Source organism: Lampetra planeri, chromosome 23 (genome assembly GCF_965212315.1).
Source record: "Lampetra planeri chromosome 23, kcLamPlan1.2.h2, whole genome shotgun sequence".
NCBI lineage: Eukaryota > Metazoa > Chordata > Hyperoartia > Petromyzontiformes > Petromyzontidae > Lampetra > Lampetra planeri.
In genome coordinates this window covers 8,118,575-8,138,689 of record NC_136129.1, presented here as the reverse complement: position 1 = coordinate 8,138,689, position 20,115 = coordinate 8,118,575, and the positions used below count along the sequence as shown (strand labels likewise).

At 48.7% G+C, this 20,115-nt stretch overlaps 1 protein-coding gene across 1 annotated transcript; it reads right to left on the bottom strand.

The window, feature by feature from the left end:
* Nucleotides 1-498: 498 nt before the first annotated feature.
* On the bottom strand, nt 499-12,991 carry LOC144726405 (synaptogyrin-2-like). The gene is made up of 4 exons (XM_078605090.1): nt 12,847-12,991; nt 3,811-4,051; nt 3,176-3,306; nt 499-2,213 (listed from the first exon to the last, which is right to left on the bottom strand). The coding sequence occupies exons 1-4, from the start codon at nt 12,952-12,954 to the stop codon at nt 2,019-2,021; spliced, it is 675 nt and encodes a 224-aa protein (XP_078461216.1). The 5' UTR covers nt 12,955-12,991; the 3' UTR covers nt 499-2,018.
* Nucleotides 12,992-20,115: the final 7,124 nt, after the last annotated feature.

Genomic DNA, 20,115 nt, shown 5'->3' with positions numbered 1-20,115 from the left:
GCAAGCGGACACTTTCGCTTGGCAGACTTGGAACGCGCATGTCGGTGTACAGAGCTGGCACGGCCGAGATCCTGCGTTGGCATCCGGGTTTCATCCGGCCGTGATTAAACCAGACTGCGAAGCGCAACGAGTTTGAGAATCTTGGTAAAGTCGCCAACGGCAGCAGGAGGGGGAATAATAAAAACACCACCTTGTACAAATTTGGCATTGCGCTTAATTGTTCTGTCCGACCGAGGAACCGACAGGTAATGCGACGGAAATACTCGCTCAATTGCACAGCTGAAGAGAACGGTCTTCACAGCTGCGGCGAGATAGACCCTTGGTGGACAGGTTGGTGTAGAAAACCGACGATGTCATTTTTCTGGGTTGTTGCTCGGCCAGAAGTGCGAATCATCGCGGCGAGTTTTCCGAACTGTGAAACGCTTCACTCGGAGCGCAGATTGGCTTCCCGCTCAATTTTAATGTAACTTGTAAAAAAAAGTAAACTACAGGCAAATAGAATGTATAATTGTGTATATATTTATGGACTCTTTTTATACATCAAAATACTGCCTTGTGCCAGCTCGGAACATTTTTCACCCCCATCTCTGGGTGGTATACGTCATAAGTGATATAGTAAACAGTATTTGGTTTTACTTTCTTTTGTAATTGCTCGCTCACGCCACTGGTGGCAGAAGGGCCTCCCCCCCACTTGAGAGTGCTCTACAGCCCCTCTCGTGCGTATTTGGCCTACTCTTCCACGCTGGCAAAAGTATTACTTTTGTACAGTGGAAAAAAACCACAAAACTCATCCACCCTGTAGTACATTTGGCAAAGAGACTTAACATTGCTTATAGTGGTATAAAGAGTATTTAAACAACCACCAATCCATATAATCTGCTGTGCTGTAAATTCCATGCGTGCATTGGCACCAGAGCCCACATTTGCAATAATGATGTAAGCCAGGGCAAGTTTTTTAAGAGTTGTCGTTGGCTTTTTAAAATAAAGTGTTTAGATTTTTAAGAATCCCGCAGTTTCGATTCATGTTACAATGAAAACCAGTAATCGCACGTTTACTGCAAACAATCACGAAAACTATACACAGTGTTTTGTGTATCACCACATTGTATAAATATCAGATGGGGTTGCTGGACACGAGGCAAAGGTTGTAAAACTACAGCTGGGGTACAATGGGCCGAGCGAGTCCACCAATCGACTAAAAATTGCAGCAGGCTTCTAAAATTTTGCGTTATCCAATTATTCGAGTAATCAAACTGATAATCGGCGGAGTTCTATCAAACACTTGAATGGGATAGTCCAGCTCTCGTGAAAACAACAACTGAGGTGTATTAGGTGATATAAGAAATTCAAGAAGGGCACTGTTTTTCGAGAAAACATCCCCCGGATGGCATAACCAGCACCATCACCACCTTCCACAGCTTCATGGCATGGGAGTGTCTGAGGATCCCCATATATCTTGGACTGCGTCAGTCCTCCATTCACGGCACCGCCACCCCCACGCTGCTGTATTCTGCGTGAGCAAGGCGTGCCCCAGGTGAGGGTCTGACACACCTGACGATGACAACAACAGGGATGACCCCCTTGTGCCATGTTAAAGTTGTGAGCCGAAGAAAGGGGGTGGTGGGGATTGACAGGTAGGCGCGACACCCCAGGGATCAGGTACCCCTTTTCCACTGTACAACCGAGACATGCCGGGGCCATGCCGAGGCAGCCGGACAAGACTCAGAGGAGGTGCCAGATTGCTTTTTCCACTTCAGAATCTGATCCGTGCTGCCGACGTCACACGCAACGCACGAATGCTCACACACAATGTACTGAACAAGACAACGTGTGACAAAACTCATGACCTCCAATCCAGGGGCCTTGCTTGGCTGGTACTCGGGCAGATTCGCACGTCTTGTGAGGCCAGGCTTTTGCAGTTGAGGGCCCTGGCTCAGATGTACCAGTGGAAATGGGGTTAGAGGGTTAGGGAGGGTGGCATGGGTAAGGGGAGTGGCCCGGCCAGCTGGGGGGCCCCGTCAGTACGACGGGTCCTGGTAGCCACGTGCAGTGCCGGCCTCGGTGAAGGGGCCCTGCTGGTAGGAGTCGCGCGAGTCGACGCCGCTGCCGGCCGTGTAGGGCGCGTATGGCGTGCCGCTGGGGTCCGCGTAGGATTGGGAAAACGGGTCGGACAACACCTGGTAGCGTTTGTAGGCGTTGTACGTCAGGGAACCCTGCACACGTTGCAATTGAAAAACACACACGATCGTTTTTCACAATGACATAAAATTTCACGACATTAACATCACTTTATCAGTTTCCCATAATTTTTTTGCCTTTTTACTGGAAAGCTTTTGCAATGTGGAGGTCGCCGGTTCCATCTCCCAGCATGACAGCTGCAACATCTGGGAAGTTTCTTAAATCCCGCCGCCTTTGTCCACTCAGGAGTATAACGGGAAAACTGCAGATAGCGGCACGGGAGACTGCTTGTGGTGGGGTATAACGTGGGGTACTCGTATATTTCCCAATAAGTACAGCCAGCGTCCAAGTGTAGGGTCAAACACCCATTCAATAAATCTCTTGAGCTGCCTCTAGTGGAGGCCCTTCTGCCAGCAGTGGCACGAGTAATTCGTTGCAGGGCTGCACCTTTATCCCTTTTTAAAGATAGTCAATGAACTTTTTTTTTTTACATTGTAACGTCCACTGAGCTATGTAGCTCTTTTTCAGAAGCGACCTGGCCACAAATAATGGCTCAACGAAGTGGCTTATCACGTGGGGAAATGAATAGCAGCCAAATACTCTAAAACGGATGTTTCTAAATCGAGACTTAAAGCCTTCGTGACTACAGGAATTCATACTCTTTGGGTCTTTCGGTAGAGTCACGTAGATTTATTCCTGCTTCAGCAGTCCGCCTGCTGTATTTTTTCACCTGAAGACGATTGCTCGTGTTGCGATCGAAACGTCATGATTTTTTTAAATTATTTTTCCAAAACCACATCGGAAGCGATACCCAGCAGTCTCGAAAACCAAAGCAGCGGCACACTCCCTAGATCGCTCTCGTGTGTCACGCAGTGTTGGGGGGGGGGGGGGGGGGGGGGAGGTCACCGTGGCGGGCTTGAATTTTCGGGAGTAAAAAAAAACACTTTCATCTGGGTCACGGTCATGACTTCTGTGCAGATGTCACGCGTCTGCTCACCCAAATGAAGATGGAGAAGAACGCGAAGCTGATGGATGCACGCGCCGCGTCGCCGTTCTTTTGAGTCGATGTTTTCGACCACTGATTGGTCAAGAAGCAGAAGCCCACGAACCACATGAACGTCCACAGCACTGCACCACACGACAACAACAGCACATGGCCGAGCCGTTAACACCTCTGGCAAGCAACCCCCACTGTTTCCGCGCCTCAGTTTATACTCGCACAGTTGCCACCCGCAAGGCCCCCCCCCCCCCCTTCCTAAGACGAGACAGGTGCCACGGCAAGTGCGCACCGAATCATGCGCGCGTCGTCGTTTCAGATTCATAGATTCCACGTGCACCGCACGAGAAGAAATTAAGTGGCGAACCGTGACCCCCCCCCCCATATATTACGTGACAAATCAAGCGCACAAAAACATGACGTAGATTTACGGCGTCCAAGTGCGACGACATCTTTGCAAGAATGTGCTGCGCAGAGAGTCGGTGTTGGCGGTTCGTGGCCATAAATCTATCACCCTGTAGGACGCAAAGTCGACTAACGCAGCATCTAAATGCGAAGCATTTTAAGAATGGGCCGTGCTAAAGCGGCGGGCGATGAGTGCACAGGTGCCATCGGTAGGGCGTGGGAGCGCTCACCGGAGAAGACGACCTCGACGCGCAGAATGTTTTTGCGGTCCAGCGGGCCCGCCATGCTTGGCACGTACAGGTCCAACACAAGTAGCAGTGTGGCCGCCAGGAAGGCGATGACGCCTATGGCGACGCCGTAGCGGCACGCGTCGCCGTTCATGTTGAAGATGCACTGGGTCGGGGGCCCTTTTGCATCGAAGTTGGCGTAGCCCTCATTAGTGATGCAGGCGAGCACAACCACTGCGAAGATCTGCAACAAGCGGGCGGCCACACGCACGCACACACCAACCAGTGTTAATGTAACCAGCATTTGTTATTTCACTTAGTCTTAGTCTATTTGACAACCTGCGACCGCCCGCACTTCTGATTAGGACGTTGGCTACGTGCGGTACACGAAAGAGGTTCAACATACGTACATACCGTGAAATTTTCGTCAAGTCTTAACCTGTGGCTCTCATGTAGTTATTCTCCTAGTATCGTTGGTAAAGCAGTCAAACATTTAGTAAAACTCTTAGTCATCAAATGTTGGTGTGAGAGGTGAGTAACCCCCCCCCCTTCCCCCATTATTATTAGGTCAGCCAATTATGGAAATATTACATAATCATTTCTACCCAATTCTCGTTTTTTTGTCTTCAGTGTGCTGAATTATCTAATGTTTCGAGATTGTCTGCGTCTTCATTCAGGTTAGTTAATGTCATCTCGCCTTAGTCATGCTTTGTTCTTGAGTGGGTAATCGTAGGTGTGATACCGCCGCAACGAAGCCGTTCGGCAGGCACCCCACCCCCGACCTCGCCACCACCAAGCAACGGAGCCAACCCCTCGTCCCCCTCACCTCACCTCACATGAACACACCCGCACGCATTCCCCCCCCCCCCCATAGAGCTGGAAGGGAAGGTCACCTGATCGACCGGTTTTTATCCGAGAAACCCTTATCGGGATTAACTCTCACGGTTTCCGGCGATCAGGGAATTGGACGGCCTCCCCCGACGCTACGTTGCACCGCGGCGCTGCGACCTGCCTTAAGATGGTATGGCCGCGGCGAGGGGCATTCGGCCACCGCGGTTGAAGCGCATCCCCCACACACACCACCCACGTGTCGACGGGGCAAGCAGGGGAGGGACGGGACAGCATGAGTAGCGGGACCGCAGGGGCTCTTGCGCATAGTCACGGATGGTTGGGATAATTACGCTTGAGCGCGCAGGCACCATTGTTAGGGAGGGAAAGGGATTAATTAGAATGTACGCCGCGCAACGCCGCACATTGATTAGCATATCACAGGCGCCCGGAACCGCGGTGCGCGTGCTAGAGGACGCGAGCCCATTGTTAAGGAAAAGCTGAGGGCCACCGTCCGGCGCGGAGCCGCATCCCTTTGATGTAGGGAGGATAAAGAGGGGGGCAAAGGAGAGATCGGGCTCTCTTACTCCAGCGCCAGGCAACCAGACGCAGCTCCAGCCAGCGACCCGGACGTCCGTGCGACGCACCGAGGTACGCTGTTAGCACAAGGATCAGCGGACCGCCGTGGACACTTAACGGTGAGTAAGGAGGTAAAAGTAGGATCATAGCCGATAAATAGAGAATAGATTCAGGGGTGGTAGAATAGGCTAGCCTCGTCGACTCAAACTGATTTAACATCAATTCGCAGGTAGCAAATAATAAATCATTAATAGCGAAGCGTGGCCTCGCGTGATCTTGTGGAGCAGTGTGAACGTGTGGGTGCGTGTGTGTACACAGTGGTTCGCCACGTGAGTGAGCGCTGCGTAGAGCGGCGCACGAGTGGGTGTCGCGTGTGTGCAGGTGTGTGCGCTCGTAGTGTGGGGGAAGGGGTCGGTGCGTCCGCAGGCCCCCGCTCCGTTTGTCGCCGCCGGGACTCGCGCAGTGTGAGGGCAGCGTCGTTCGCCCTCCGACCCCTGACCCCCGTTTAATAGCGCGTGATCCGTGGAGAGACAACGCAGCGTCTGTAGGTGAACGAGGGCGTGCGGCGAGCTATGCCTCTCACACGAGCTCGCGGAGGGACGGACCAGGGAGGGGAGCCGTCGGGCGATGAGCCCAGCGACGGCAGCAGCTGCTCGCAGAGCAGCGAGGGGTCGGCGCACGGCGGAGCCCCTGCCATAGGCACGGAGCAGGGAGGGACTTCGGGGACCAGCGGCCCCAACATAGGCATCACCATGCCTGACGATTTTTATCCTCCCAAGTCATTGTTGACTAAAGAAAAAAAAACTTTTCGTGTGCACGCTCGTGCAAAACAAAGGTCGCCATATAGCCTTAACAGACATTAGGGGCAAGTGTTGTTACCGAGCACATGTGAAGGTTAACCCGGCACACGAGAGGGCTGGACAGGCCAGCGTCATGCCCGGCAGCCTTTGTCTCCCGAGTGGCAATGTTTACACATCGGATCAGGTACTCATTTGAGACCAATTCGACCCAAGTGATGCCCATGACCGCTCTCACACACACACACGCGCTTCACTAATTAAACAGACTACATGCCGGGTGCGGCGCATGCCACTTCGGAGGTTCGAAATTGTGGAGGACGCGCAAAACATTTTTGAGTGCTAATCTCACCGGGGTCTGCAAGGAGATCATTGAGGTGGCAGTACAGCGAGTGGGGTTAACCTACAATGGTAGAACTTTATCATCTCGTATACGTGGACATCGTCTGGGTTCTCCGAGTTACCTCCCACAAGCAAAATACTCCTAAAATAGAATTGTGCCTAAATACCATAATGTGGCACGATCCAGAAAAAAGTTTTGCGAATCATGTAAGTTTTTTTTTAGATATAAATAGTCACATTATTTACTACTGTTTACAAATGTCAACAAAGCCTCTCCCACAGCATTTGTTTAAACCAAGTATGCAGTTACGCCAAAGGTAAATGTGTGAAATGTACAATGATTGATGGAATTAGATATCCGAGTAGGTGTATGTGTACAAAACCACACCCAAAACAAGCACATGACATTTAACGAGGGTTTGTCGTCAAAATTAAAAGGTTGACTTGAAGGTGAAGGAGAAGATGTGGGTGTTGAGTGTCAGTTGTAAAAGGGTCCCCCTCCCACCGATTACCAAATCACCCTGAGTGCATCTCGTCATATCTTAGAAGCGAAGCAGGGATACGCTTAGCTGGTACTTGGATGCATAACCCCCATGCAGCCTACAACAACCGGACGTGTTGTCGCAGACTGCCGTGCTACGCGGTGGGCAGCTAAGGAGAGCGCAGAAATGTCCATCGCTGTATCGTACTTCTATGCTCCCACATCGACGCTCTCCACCTTCACCAACCCACATCAACCAGCATGGTTAAGGCGTGGTCAAAAGCCCACATTGTGAGCGGGGCAGCCTGTGTTATTGTGGGATTGCATGGTGGGCATCAGAAGGCAGTGCAGCGAAATCAAGTGCTGTACAGCAGAGCTTCTTAACCTTTTTCAATCCAAAGCACACTTTCAAGCTAGCTCAATCTTGGCGGCACAGCGAACCACAACATCACTGTGAGCCCGGGTGGGTCAGTCAGAATGCGTTGTAGTCGCGACAGAATTTACAATCCCCTGGTCGCTTTGCAAGCGTGACACGAATTTGCCCAACTGCACGAGTGTGTTCGTGTCTGCGCGAGTGGCTCTGTCTCCGTGTCCCTGCGTCTCTCTCTCTCCATGTCTGTGTGCGAGTGTATTCTTGTCCGTGTCTCTGCATTCACTGTGTGTTTTCCCAACTGCGCATGCACGACCAAGGGAGTTGAGAGGGCCGGGGGTGGGGGCTGACGTCTGTGTGCCGTGTTGCACCGACCAAGAGAGGGGAGGTGGGACACGAGGGTTGTCTTCTCCTATAATTCCAAATGTAACACGGCACACGTTTGCAAAACACTGCTGCTACACGACTTCACCAACCTACACTGACCAACGTGGAGAAGCGTGGTTCAATAACCCCCACAACACTCGCGGCGTGAATCAGAATCTTGATTTAGACTGGAGGAATCGGATGAGCTATAAAGTAATTTTTTCAGAGATGAGTATGGGGGGGGGGGGTTAGCAAGTCACAACAACAAAAACAATAGCAAGCCCTCATCAGCAGCAACACATTGACGAAAACGTCTGCTCATGGGCACTTTGTACAAAGTGGCCCTCCATTACAGGGAATGAGTCAGGAAAGCCTGTGGCATCATCAGCCTTACGGGAGGCCGAGCTGGTACGGTCACATGAGAACAGGTCACGCGGGACACCCGCAGAGAAGTGGGGGGGGGGAGGGTGCCAGGAACTCACATCACAAGACACTCACATGAGCCACCCTCACTGCTTGTGGCGCAATGCCAGGGTGGTAGTAGCAGCACACACCTCGCCGACACTCTATTGATTTATATATTTTTCTCCTGCAGAACATTCTTGTTCGAAGAGAGGACACCCCCGTCACTAGAGAGTGATGCTGAGAGTTGTGTCTGATAAGCAGTAAGCCCCCCACCTCCACCCCCGAGTCAAGTTTCATCACGGTGGAATTCCTTTTCCTCGTCTGTTTACTTGTGAACCCAAAGCACATGACTTGCCAGCAGCCATATGGCTGCCACTTTCTAGAATTGTCAAACAGAATCCATCCTTGATTTCCCCCACCCTGCAACTCCATTTTAAACGAGTCGGGGACACACCACCTGAGTCTACAGATATTTTCGTCCGGTTTTTAGTCAGTCTGCGGACATCATGTAGTTATTCTCTTCGTATAGGCGACTCAACGCAGTCAAACTTTTAAACCTTTCCCCCTGCTCATTCCCCATCGCATTCGCTCATGGTTTTTTTCCCATATTAAATGTTGCACTCTTGAGACGTGTCGATAGGTTATGGGAACATTACAAATTTAAGTTGCTGATGTTGTTAAATCGAAGGAGGCAGAAGTTGATTTCTCAGTGGAGGTAGAGAGTCGATTTGTTCTATTTGTAGACTCGGAAAGCGATAGCACGGCTCATAGCAGGGTTAAAGGGCTACTGAAGCCGTGCATTAGTACAAGTTGATCAATGTCCTGGGTCTTAGAGCGATGGATATAACCGATGATGAAATATATAAAACACACAAAAAACAGGAAACACATCTTGGTCGTTTTGCAAGCGGAATTATTTTCACGCAATTTCCCTTTTTGAAAAATAACTATGATTCATACTTAATACTATATCAGACAAATATCTGATATAGTAGGAGTAATTATAGTACGAGGGAGGGACGGATACGTCCAAAAGATGCGGGGGCCGATAAATTAATAAAATAATTATGACAAACACGACATTAGTTTTCAAATCAAACTTCAGACCCAGGCGTGTTAGCGGACTTTGACAATGGTCAGATGCACCCAGTGTGCTACCACGTCGACCTTGCTGTGTTATACAGCATGTCTGAAGCAAACAAAACCGGTCCTGGAGACTAATTTGACATTCAGGGGGATAGGATCTGTGCAATTACAACGATGGAGGTGCCACGATCATAATGATGACGTGAACCGTTCGCAAGCAACGTCGAGCGGCGGCGCTCCGGGTTGTTGATTAACGAAAGCAAACACAATTAGTGCGCAGCTTGAGTCGACGTGGCTCTTTCTGGAGGAGATAAAGGCGTCTCTGTCGCGGGCGTGGTGAGCATGGGACGTTCGCAAAAACACTCGACCATTTTATTGGGAGTGAAATTCGAAATAATAATAATTTCAACTTGTAACGCGCACAGTTATTCGTTCACTCCTTTTAGATGCACTGCACTTCCGTGAGGATTCCACGCACACTGACATTCGATAAAAATTAACCCGTAAAAACAAAGTTTTTCACTATAAATCCTTTATATGCGTGGCATCGGTTTTATTTTATTATTCATTTCAGTTTTTCTTGAGTAAGAGTTTCATTTTTATCGCATTGGTATTTTAAATTAAATATGAAAAAAAGTCCTAAAAAGTGGAACATTTTGGAAAAAAATTTTCACGAAAATAAATTGTCACGCACAACGAGTCTGTGTGCAAAATGTCAGCTCGATCGGATCACGGGAAGTGGGTTAAAAAACGACCGAAAGATTTGCACGGTCGTAAGCGCGCAAGCAAGCAAGTGAACTTAATATAAAGGATTTAATAATCCCATCGGGAGAGAGAGAGGAGAAAAAAAACCCAACATAGTGCCTGCCACAGATAACGAAAACCACGGACGGACAGACGCGAAGAGGCCAAGGGGCAGGCCTGACCGGCCGGCCTGGCTGCCACGCCGTACTCTGCCAAAATCACGGCGGTTCCGCGAGATGAAGTATCAATCAAGGCCGTGGGACCGCCGCTTTAACCCACAGCGACCACGTCCTTGTTTGGGTGCAGATTACCCCCTCCCCCCCCCCCCAGAAGAGAAAACATAAAAGGCCAGGCTTTTAATGATGATGGTGGTGTGCCAGAAAATCAGGGAACACGCCCGGGTTATGTTACGCCGCCAAGATGGAGCGATGAAATCGGATCGTGCGATGGTACGACGGTATCTTGGGGTGGGGCCTTCATCCAGCAGTGGATCGATAATGAACGACGATGACCGGTAACCCACACCGACACGTTCCTCATAACCATCAACCATTGTCGTCAGCACAACCCACGGGCACTCTCGTCCATGAATGATCACTCCACACGACCTTCAACGTCGTTCGTTAATCATCCAACGTCCACGAAGTTGTGCATCAGCCATTATCACCAGCCTCACGCGACACGATAATCACAACCAGCAACAGTGACTCATCAACACAAACGTGCCAACATGTCCATCATCCGCAACAGCTGCCGACATTAAAAAGGAAATCATCCGCCCCGCTTTTATGCCGTGATGCCTACAGATCGAGAAACGCAGGCTCGTCGCCAAAACACCAAGTCAATCAACAACACAAACATGCCCACAAGTGAGAATAAGTTTTTCCCTTTTTCTGGCAACAAAACAGGTGTTGAGATGTTAAAGCACCAAACTGAAACCTTTTACGAGGAATCATATCTGAAATTAACCACAATATTTGTGGTCAGAATGCAAAAAACACGGATAATAGGGGTTTTCCCTTTATTCTGGCAACAAAACAGGTTATAAGATGTTAAAACACCAAACTGAAATCTTTTACAAGGAATCGTGCCTGCATTAACCACAATAATTGTGATCAGAACGCAAAAACACACTGGTAATATATGCATTGTCCTTGAAACCGATTGGTCCACACCAGAGAGCTTTCTTTTGAGTCTCGTCTCAAACACCGAGTAAAAAAAACGTAACATAGTGCCTGCCACGGATAACGAAAAACTGGGACGGACAGACGCGAACAGGCCAAGGCAGGCCCGCCCGGCCTGGCTGCCCGCATCAAGAACGCGCCGCTGCCACGTTTCAGTTTCTTTTATTTATTAGGTATAACCCTGTGAGCCATGCGGCTCTTGACTCAGGTGCAACAAAACAAAAACATGAACAAGAAACATCTTAAAGTGACTACACGCAACAGAAAAAAAATCCTGGAAAAACAGCAAAGTCTTCCAGAAAAAAACACCGCATTTCAACGCTGTGTGCAAAAATCCCAGTGGGATGCAAGTCAAAGAGTAACAACCATAAGACAATGTAGATTAAAGTTATCAGGCCAACTCTGTACTACAACAAACAAGCATGGCCAGACCAAACCGTCCTCAAAATCACCAAAATAAAGCCACAAAAACAATGGAACAGTGATCATAGGAACTGTGATTGAAATCCAACAACAAACGATATACATAACATGTACGACCAAACCCCGCAGCCATAGCTGGCTGCCTGAGTCACTCCATAACACGTACTCTGCCAAAATCACGGCGGTCCCGCGAGATTAATGATCAATTAAGGCCGTGGGACCGCCGCTTTAACCCACAACGACTGCGTCCTTCTTTGGGTGCAGATTTCCACCACCCCCCCACCCCCAAGACGAGGCTCAAAAGAAAGCTGTCTATGGTGTGGACCAATCAGTTTCAAGGACAATGGCAATATATTATCAGAGTTTTTTGTTTCAATTCTGACCACAAGCATTGTGGTTCATGCAGACATGATTACTTGGTGTTTTAACATCTCAGCACCTGTTTTGTGGCCAGAGAAAAAGGGGAAAACGTATTCTCATATTTTGGTACTGGCAAAGGAGGTCCCATGATATACCCACAACAAGTGCATCATCATAATCCACCATGACCAACCATGATCACCGCCATCATAACAAACAAAAATGCTCACCACCCTGCCCCGGATATCGCCACTATTTAAAGCCATGGCCTCGCAACATCATCTTTGCTGTAATTACACACGGGCCCTTCGAAAACGCCACGGGGTTGTTGTGGTTGTTGACAAGCGTAAACGCGCTCGACTTAGCCGCGTGACAGCGGGCCATGGAGGCAACGTGCAAAACCACGCTGACAAATGTGGGCCGTTGCAGAGAAGCGTGTAACGAAAGTAGCGTTAACAGCCGCCAAATGTAATAAACATCACAGGGCAATACACTGAGTACAGCACTTATAACGTTATGTATAAACGTGATAACATCTTCAGGGATTCTATATATTTTTGACACTTTTTTTTTACTGTAAAATGACAATATACGACTAAATGTGACGATATTTTTGCTTTAAAACGCTGTAAAAAAATCGGGCGGTGTACAATTGACGAGACATCTTCAGCGCTCCGGGTCTCCGGGATTAAGGGAAATGTTTTCCGGCTTAAGATGCCTTCACAGAGCCTCGCCATCGCTTCCTTCAATCCTTTAAAGACTTTCTGAAGCAGTGGTTGGAAGGCTACGTTCGTGACCCGAATCAAAGCTACGCTGGAAAATACCACGATAAAACCATTAACACCCGAGGTGGCGATTTTGCAGTGTTAGAAAATAAAAATCCGTACAAGCAGGACGGGTGACCCCCACCCCCCTCGTGCGCGCACCGTGAGCCGACCCAGAGAGCCACCTTCCGGGCAGTCACTCAGGCTAGACCGAGGCGCCGGCCTAAGCACTCGGTCTTTCCCCTCGCACCGCTACGCCGCCGTGTCAACGCCATCCCCTCTCCTCTCTTCATGCATCTACCGCGCTCACCCAGCTCAGCAGCCTGAGGATGGTGAGCGGCTTTTTCAAGAAGGCCACGATGTCGAAGACGCCACCCGCTCTGCCCGCGCCGAAACCGCTCTCCTCCGCTCCCTCCATTTTAAGTCAAACGACGTCTCTGGGCTCTGTGGCGTGACGTCACGACGTCGCTGCGCGTGGGCTCGTGACGTCACCGCGCAACGCCGTCTCGTCGGCGCGTGGGTTTGCGACGTCATCACGCAACGGCTCGTAATATTTATTTATATCTGGAGGAATCCGATGAGCTATAAAACTCTTACTCTTAGGTTTTTTTCGGTAGTCACGTAGGTAAAAATAAATAATGAAAATAAAAATAATATAAATAATAATAGAAATACAATTACTATAACAAATAATATTATTTATTATAATATACAAATATAATAGGTGGCAGGTCAGAACGTTACAACAACAAACACTAAAAAAAGCACGATAGGAGTGCAAAAGTATAGGAAAGGTAAATAAATCACTTAAAAATGAATATAAACAAAACTAAACAATGTGTTTTTTTTCATTCTTACCTGGTTAAGCTCACTGCGCTCTTAGGGGCCGTCCATAAATGACGTCACGCACCTAGGGGGGGGGGGGGGGTCAGACATTTGTGACGATGTGTGACGAGGGGGGTAGGGGGGGTTGAGAAATGTGACGTCACATCAAAATGCGCAACTTTAAATAAATATAGAGAACACGTTCTACTTAATTGAATATATTTTTTCATAAATGTTTTCTCCCACAACATCAAAGTGCAGCGGCACATTAAATACGCACTACAATGACAATAGTTTTAATCGATTTGAAGCATGTTTTTTTGGGGGGAAGGGGGGGCAGAGCTTTATGACGTCATAAACTGAGTTTTCAGGTCCATACGGCGTACAGCCGTTTCAATACGGGCAACAAACATTGTTCTGTCTATTTGTTTGTGTTTCTCCCTTGTGGTGATGGGACTTTTGAGGATGAACGTTGAGATGTTTAAGGGGCACGGGATGACCAAAAAGGTCTGAATTGGTCTGTAACCAGGTAGGGCGCTGATAAGGGGTTGACAGGTATGTGCTCTGGATGACCGCAGTCCCACACTGGACAATTTACATTTTCCATTTTGTGCGTCAGGTACCCGCATCTGCCATGATCACGAAGGTAAAGATGATTTTTTTTTATAACCCAACTCCAGCGAATTTCCATGGCGCGGGGCTTTAAAACGGCTTCACGCCACTCACCGCAAAATCTACAAACACTCTTAACACCACAAGCATCGCAAACAGCCCCACAATCGATTCGAAGCTTTCGTCACTGCAGGAATTACTCTTTGGTTCTTTCGGTAAAGGTACGTACACATTTAAATAAATAAATAATAGAATACGACGTTTCTACTGCAACACAAGCAACCGTCATCAGGTAAGAATGAATGAGAAAAAAACCCACAGTAAACTTACGAATACAATGCAACACAACACAGAGAGCCGGCCAACACAACAGCCAACACCCCACCAGGCCGACCAACGGCGCCTCCAAAGAATGACAAACAGAAAGACAGCGACACTGTGTTCCACTATAAGATAAATACGGCCCCACGAGGGGGTAGTATGGCTATCAGCACGCCCGACCGCCTTTGTCTCCCCCAGTGGCGATGTTTATACACACCGCACCAGGTGCGAATTTGAGGCTGAGTCGACCTAGAGGAGGCCCATAACCGGTTCAGATAATCGCCACCGGTGTTGGCCGTGAGCGGGAATCGAACTCCGATCGCCGGGTTCGTAGCGCAGCGTAGCGCTGACCGACTGTGGCACCGATACCTGCAACAGCGACCCACAACAACAGCCGTCATTCGCCACGTCGTGGAGGTGACGTCAACCACGTCGCATGTGCCAGGTTAGGTGCACCTCGAGGCCACGTGAAGTGTCGAAGGCTCGCTGGCAGGAGGTCACGGGACAGACCCTGCAGGTGCCACGGGTCGACTGAATTCGGTGACTGGCAGATACGCCAGCTGTGCTCCCCACGACCTTGCTGCGTTTTATCCGCCTGGCGCTCCGCACATTGTTGTGAGCGTCGCTTCTCCGGCCTCCGCTGTGTTGTTTGGAGGGCGACTGCCTCCAACTGTCCAGTAACGTCCTTCACGGACCTCCTCCATAGAGGCCGATCTTGACATGGCACCACTGGTATCAGTATAGCGGCAAGTCCACGCAGCTTCGCATCCTCCTGTATCACATCAGCCCATCTCTTTTCTAGCCCGTGCCGTGCCCGTCAAGCCCCCTCTATTCATCCAAAACAGAAGCTGCTTGGATATGCGTTTGGCTGGGCATGTGTTGCTGTGACGGTTTCACCTGAAGACGGAAGCTTGTGTTGTCTCCGAAGCGTCGTGATTTTATTGTTTTATTTTTATTAATTTAAATTTAAAATTTTACCTAAGTGACTTTACCGAAATAACTAAGAGTATGGGCATGTGTTGGCTGGGCATGCGGGCTACGTGACCCAGCCAACGCAGCCTTGTCTGTAGAAAGAGCTCACCGATGGGAATGTGTCCAGATCTCTCAAGGATTTGCGAGCTCCTGACACAACCCAGCCCGGTTAAATCCAGGATGGTTCGCAGGTAGGCCACCCTGAATGTTTTAAACCGGCACGGATGTTCCTTCAGAAGGCTCCACGTATCGCAAGCATAGATAAGGGAAGGGTATAACTGTGCTCTTTGGTTATTTCGGTAAAGTCACGTCGGTATAAAATAAAATAAATTAAATCACGACGTTTCGGGCGCAACACAAGCGTGATGACGGACGCTTGTGTTGCGCCCGAAACGTCGTGATTGAATTTATTTTATTTTGTACCTACGTGACTTTACCGAAAGAACCAAAGAGTACGGATCTCTGCAGTCACAAAAACTTCAAAGGTATAACTGTGACCGAGAAGAAATGAAACCACCGTTGCTACCTAACCACACCGCTTCCCACACACACGCGCGCGCGCACACACACACAGACAGATGTTCGGTCGGCTCAACACGACCGCATCTGTCGCACAAATCTCGGCTTTATTTTGCTGTGAAAGCTCTCGGCGCGTTATCAGATTTGGGTTTCGTCTTGTATTCCGCAGGCCCATAATCCGTGCATTACGAATATTGTTGTCATAATTCCCCCCCTCCCCCCCCAAAAAAAAAAGAAATCCACATCAAAAACGCCACCTCTCGGCAACCAACGAGCGATCGTCCATCCATCCGCCTGACTCCGCCCCGGACCACGAATCGTGATAAAAGCCAGCAGTGGAGAATTAACATCGCATAGCAGCACACCTGGGCTACAAGTGAGTTGACTGTGTTGTGAGTGTGCGCTACGTGGTGCGGTTTTTTCTTTCTTCCACTCGTGCGCCGCGCCACCCTTCTTAATAGGTGCTCACTGACAAGCCCTTGTTCACACCTGTGCGCGTAGGCTTTACGCGGGGACCTCTCTGTCTTCTGTGTGCTATGTGATCACACGCATCCATCAAACTCGCGTCTCGCCACTCAGACACGTGGACGAGACCGCGTCGTGCAGGTAAGTCTCGATGAACACGTGGAGTTGCGCGCGCGCGCACGCACGACTTCCGCGATATACAAGCGCCGACGTTAATATCGTTCACGATATATGGTTCACGATAATCGTTTCGTTAGTTCGACAAAACGGTATCGTTACATCGTGATTGTCGTTGCTCGTTTCATGAAAACGAATATGTTTCATTTACTGGACAAGATACGCATTTGAAAAATATGATTCCACTTTTCAATGTGATAGTTATGGCCCCGTGAAATGAGTGCCTCGTTAAACATAGTCCAGAGTTAGTGACGGCATGGTGGTTATTATTATTATAAGACGTCATCGTATTCGCAGTCGGGATACTCTAATTGCTTAAATATATACTCTTTGGTTCTTTCGGTAAAGTCACGTGGGTAGAAAAATAAAACAAAATACAAAATAATATTTAACGACGTTTCGATCGCAACACAAGCGGCCGTCCTCAGGCGGAAAATAATAATCCAGCAGTGGAACTGCTGAACCAGCGAGAGAGCTGTTTCAACACGAGGTTTTATATACATTTTGATTTAAAGCTTTCGTGACTGCAGGGATTCATATTCTTGGTTCTTTCGGTAAAGTCACGTAGAAGGGAAACACTAAAATAATAAAACATATAAAACAATAAAATTCTCACGACGTTTAGACTGCAACACAAGCAATCATCATCATGTTATATATACTTAAAGATAACGGTCTTCTGTGTCACGGTGGCGTAGTGGTTAGAGCGCCACGCTACGAACCTGGAGTGACATCGCGGATGTCACTGTGCAATGCCGACCCCTACAGGATAGGGTGCGAGAGTGCCGGCCAAGGGAATGGGGTTACTAAGGGCCATGGCACTCTGGTTGACCCCAAAGGAAACGTGACCGCTAAAGTCTACACAGGGCCCCTCAGGTGGGGGCTTGGGGTGGTCACGTGTCAGGGTCGAGATCCTGCTCGAGTGTTCTCGAATGTGGGCGTGGCTAAGGGCGGAGCCAGCCACACCACAGAGGATACAAGCCGGGTCCCCCAGAGGGTCCGGCTGATGTGGTTATCACAATCTACGTGGCTTTACCGAAAGATCCAAATAATATCCTGAAGAATCTACGTTCTACGTCCGAGAAGAGTCACACCTGGACCCAAGCTGGGTGGTCCATAAATGACGTCACGCACCTGGGGGGGGGGGGGGGTCAGACATTTGTGACAATGTGTGACGAGGGGGGGGGGGGTGAGAAATGTGACGTCACATCAAAATGCGCAACTTTAAATAAATATAAACAACACGTTCTACTTAATTAAATAGACTTTTTTAAATAAATGTTTTCTCCTACAACATCAGAGTGCAGCGGCAATTGAAATACGCACTCATTTATGGACGGCCCCCTACTCCCAGTGTAACTATAGTGTAGTTAGCCTGGTGGTCAGAACCGGCCCTAGACCTTTGGGGGCCCTAAGCAAAATTTGGTTGGAGGCCCCTTTGATGTATGATTTGTTTCACCCACTAGCTAGCAGTGACTCTAGGGGGCCCTCTGCTGGCCACGGGGCCCTTTGCAATTGCAAGGGTCGCTTAGTGGCTGGGCCGGCTCTGCTGGTGGTCCACCACCATAGGTTCTTATCTGGTGAAGGGGCAGTTACCCCTTTGTGTTGGTATCAATAAATGTGTTGGCTCCAAAGAGTACGTCTGTGACTCAGTTGAACCCACTACAAGCCCAACCGACCCGAGTTTGATTCCCACTCGCAGCCAACACCAGTGACGGGTAACTGAACGAGTCCTGGGATTAGTCCTGGGATACACCTAGGTCGACTTAGCCCCCAATGAGTACCCGATACGATGCGTACAAATCTACACCAGGGAGACAAAGGCGGCCGGGCGTGGTGTTGGCCAGATTACTCTTCGTGTGACGTCCCGGCCTTCATCGGTGCTCGTTAACAGCACTTGCCCCAACAGTCTGTTGAGGCTGCACGTGGGATCTTTTGTCTTTGTCTTTGATTTGTGCATGTGAGCGCGTCTTTGTGTCACACTGACAGCTCTGTGCGTCACAAGGCAGTAACATATTGTAAAGTTGCAATGATTCTAGATTTGAAGCTTTCGTGACTGCAAGGATTCATGTTCTTAGGTTTTTTCGGTAAAGTCACGTAGGTAAAAACATGAAAATTAATAAAAGTAAAATAAAATAAAAATCACGACGTTTCGGAGGCAACACAAGCTTCCGTCTTCAGGTGGAACCGTCACAGCCACGACAGCTGTATCAAGTAAATGAGAGATTGCAGGAGCTACCACTCCGTTTATATAATGGTTGGAGAAAGTTGCAATGGTTAGGGAAATAACTCATGGCAGACTTGGAATGTAGTCGGGTGAAGTGCAGTTAAAAAAATACCTGAGCTTTTAAGTCTGCCATGCCTACTGGAGGCACTAAACCCATAAACATTACGACCGCAATGCACAATTACAAAGCAACGCGCATCTCATATCGCGAAATTTGACATCATCACCCGAGTCGATCACGTGCTAAAAAAAATTCCAAAGGTAGTGGCGATTCCACGTGGCTGGATGCCCGCTTCTCTGCAGAACCTAATGCACAGCGCGTGATCGGAGCGAGACACGTGGAAGCCAACTTGTGAACGATACCCTTGTGAACGGCACGTTTATTTAGCACAGCGTTCACGTGCTATGAAATAGGTAACATTGCTCGAAACGTCGCCTATGATGTACGGTTCTTCTTTTAAGGCCACAGTGTTATTGACGAACGTGTTGAGTTGTTTTTACATTTAGTTCGGATCTATTTGGAGACGATGTGGAACTGCTGTTGTTGGGGTCGAGAGGTGTGGCGCAGTGGTTAGCGCACGGCATCGTGAATTACCGCATAGGACCATTGGAACCTTATTTGCCAGTAAAAAATATGATAATTGTTTTTTTACCCTTCTATCTGGCAACAAAACTGACACCTTTTGGCGTCATCTGGTCCAACCCATGTGAGACTAGGCTCTAAGGAAAGCTGTCTCGGGTGTGGACCAATCAACTTCAAGGACAGTGCATACATTATTAGAGTTATGTTTTTTGTTTGCATTATGATTGCAGGTATTGTGGTCTATGCAAACATGACTCCTTGTAAAAAAGGTGTCAGTTTTGTTGCCAGATAGAAGGGTAAAAAAACAATTTAATACCGCATAGGACACAAGCAATTCGAAAACTTGGGGATGCGTCTTATAATGTGGAGAATACGTGGGAGACAAGCGTTTAACACGCGCCCATTATTGTTTCAGCTCACCTGTAAGTTGAAGAATAATACCGAAACAAGCCTTTCTCCCGTTAAACGCTTGTACGCGCGACAAATAGTTACTTTGGCTGTGTCGTGTGGTGGAGGAGGGGCTTCACCAGTGCCGGATTATCTTATAGTAGCAAAAGTAGCTACTACATATGCTACGGGCCCCGCACTTTCAAAGGACCCGCGCTAAATGCTTTCAAGCTATCAATTCCGGTGCAGTGATTCTGCACTTGCTCTATTACTATAGTACTATACCGCCTTCAACTTTTACAAACGACTGGGTGTTTAAGGTTAGCGATTTGTCGTATTATCTGGCTGTATAGCAAATACAATAATACAATTACTTTACTATGCAAGTTAAAAATGTATGTGTTTTCATGTTTTTTTTCCGGGCCCCTTTATAACATATGCTACAGGCCCCGCACTAGCTCAATCCAACACTGGTCTTCACAACAACTCAC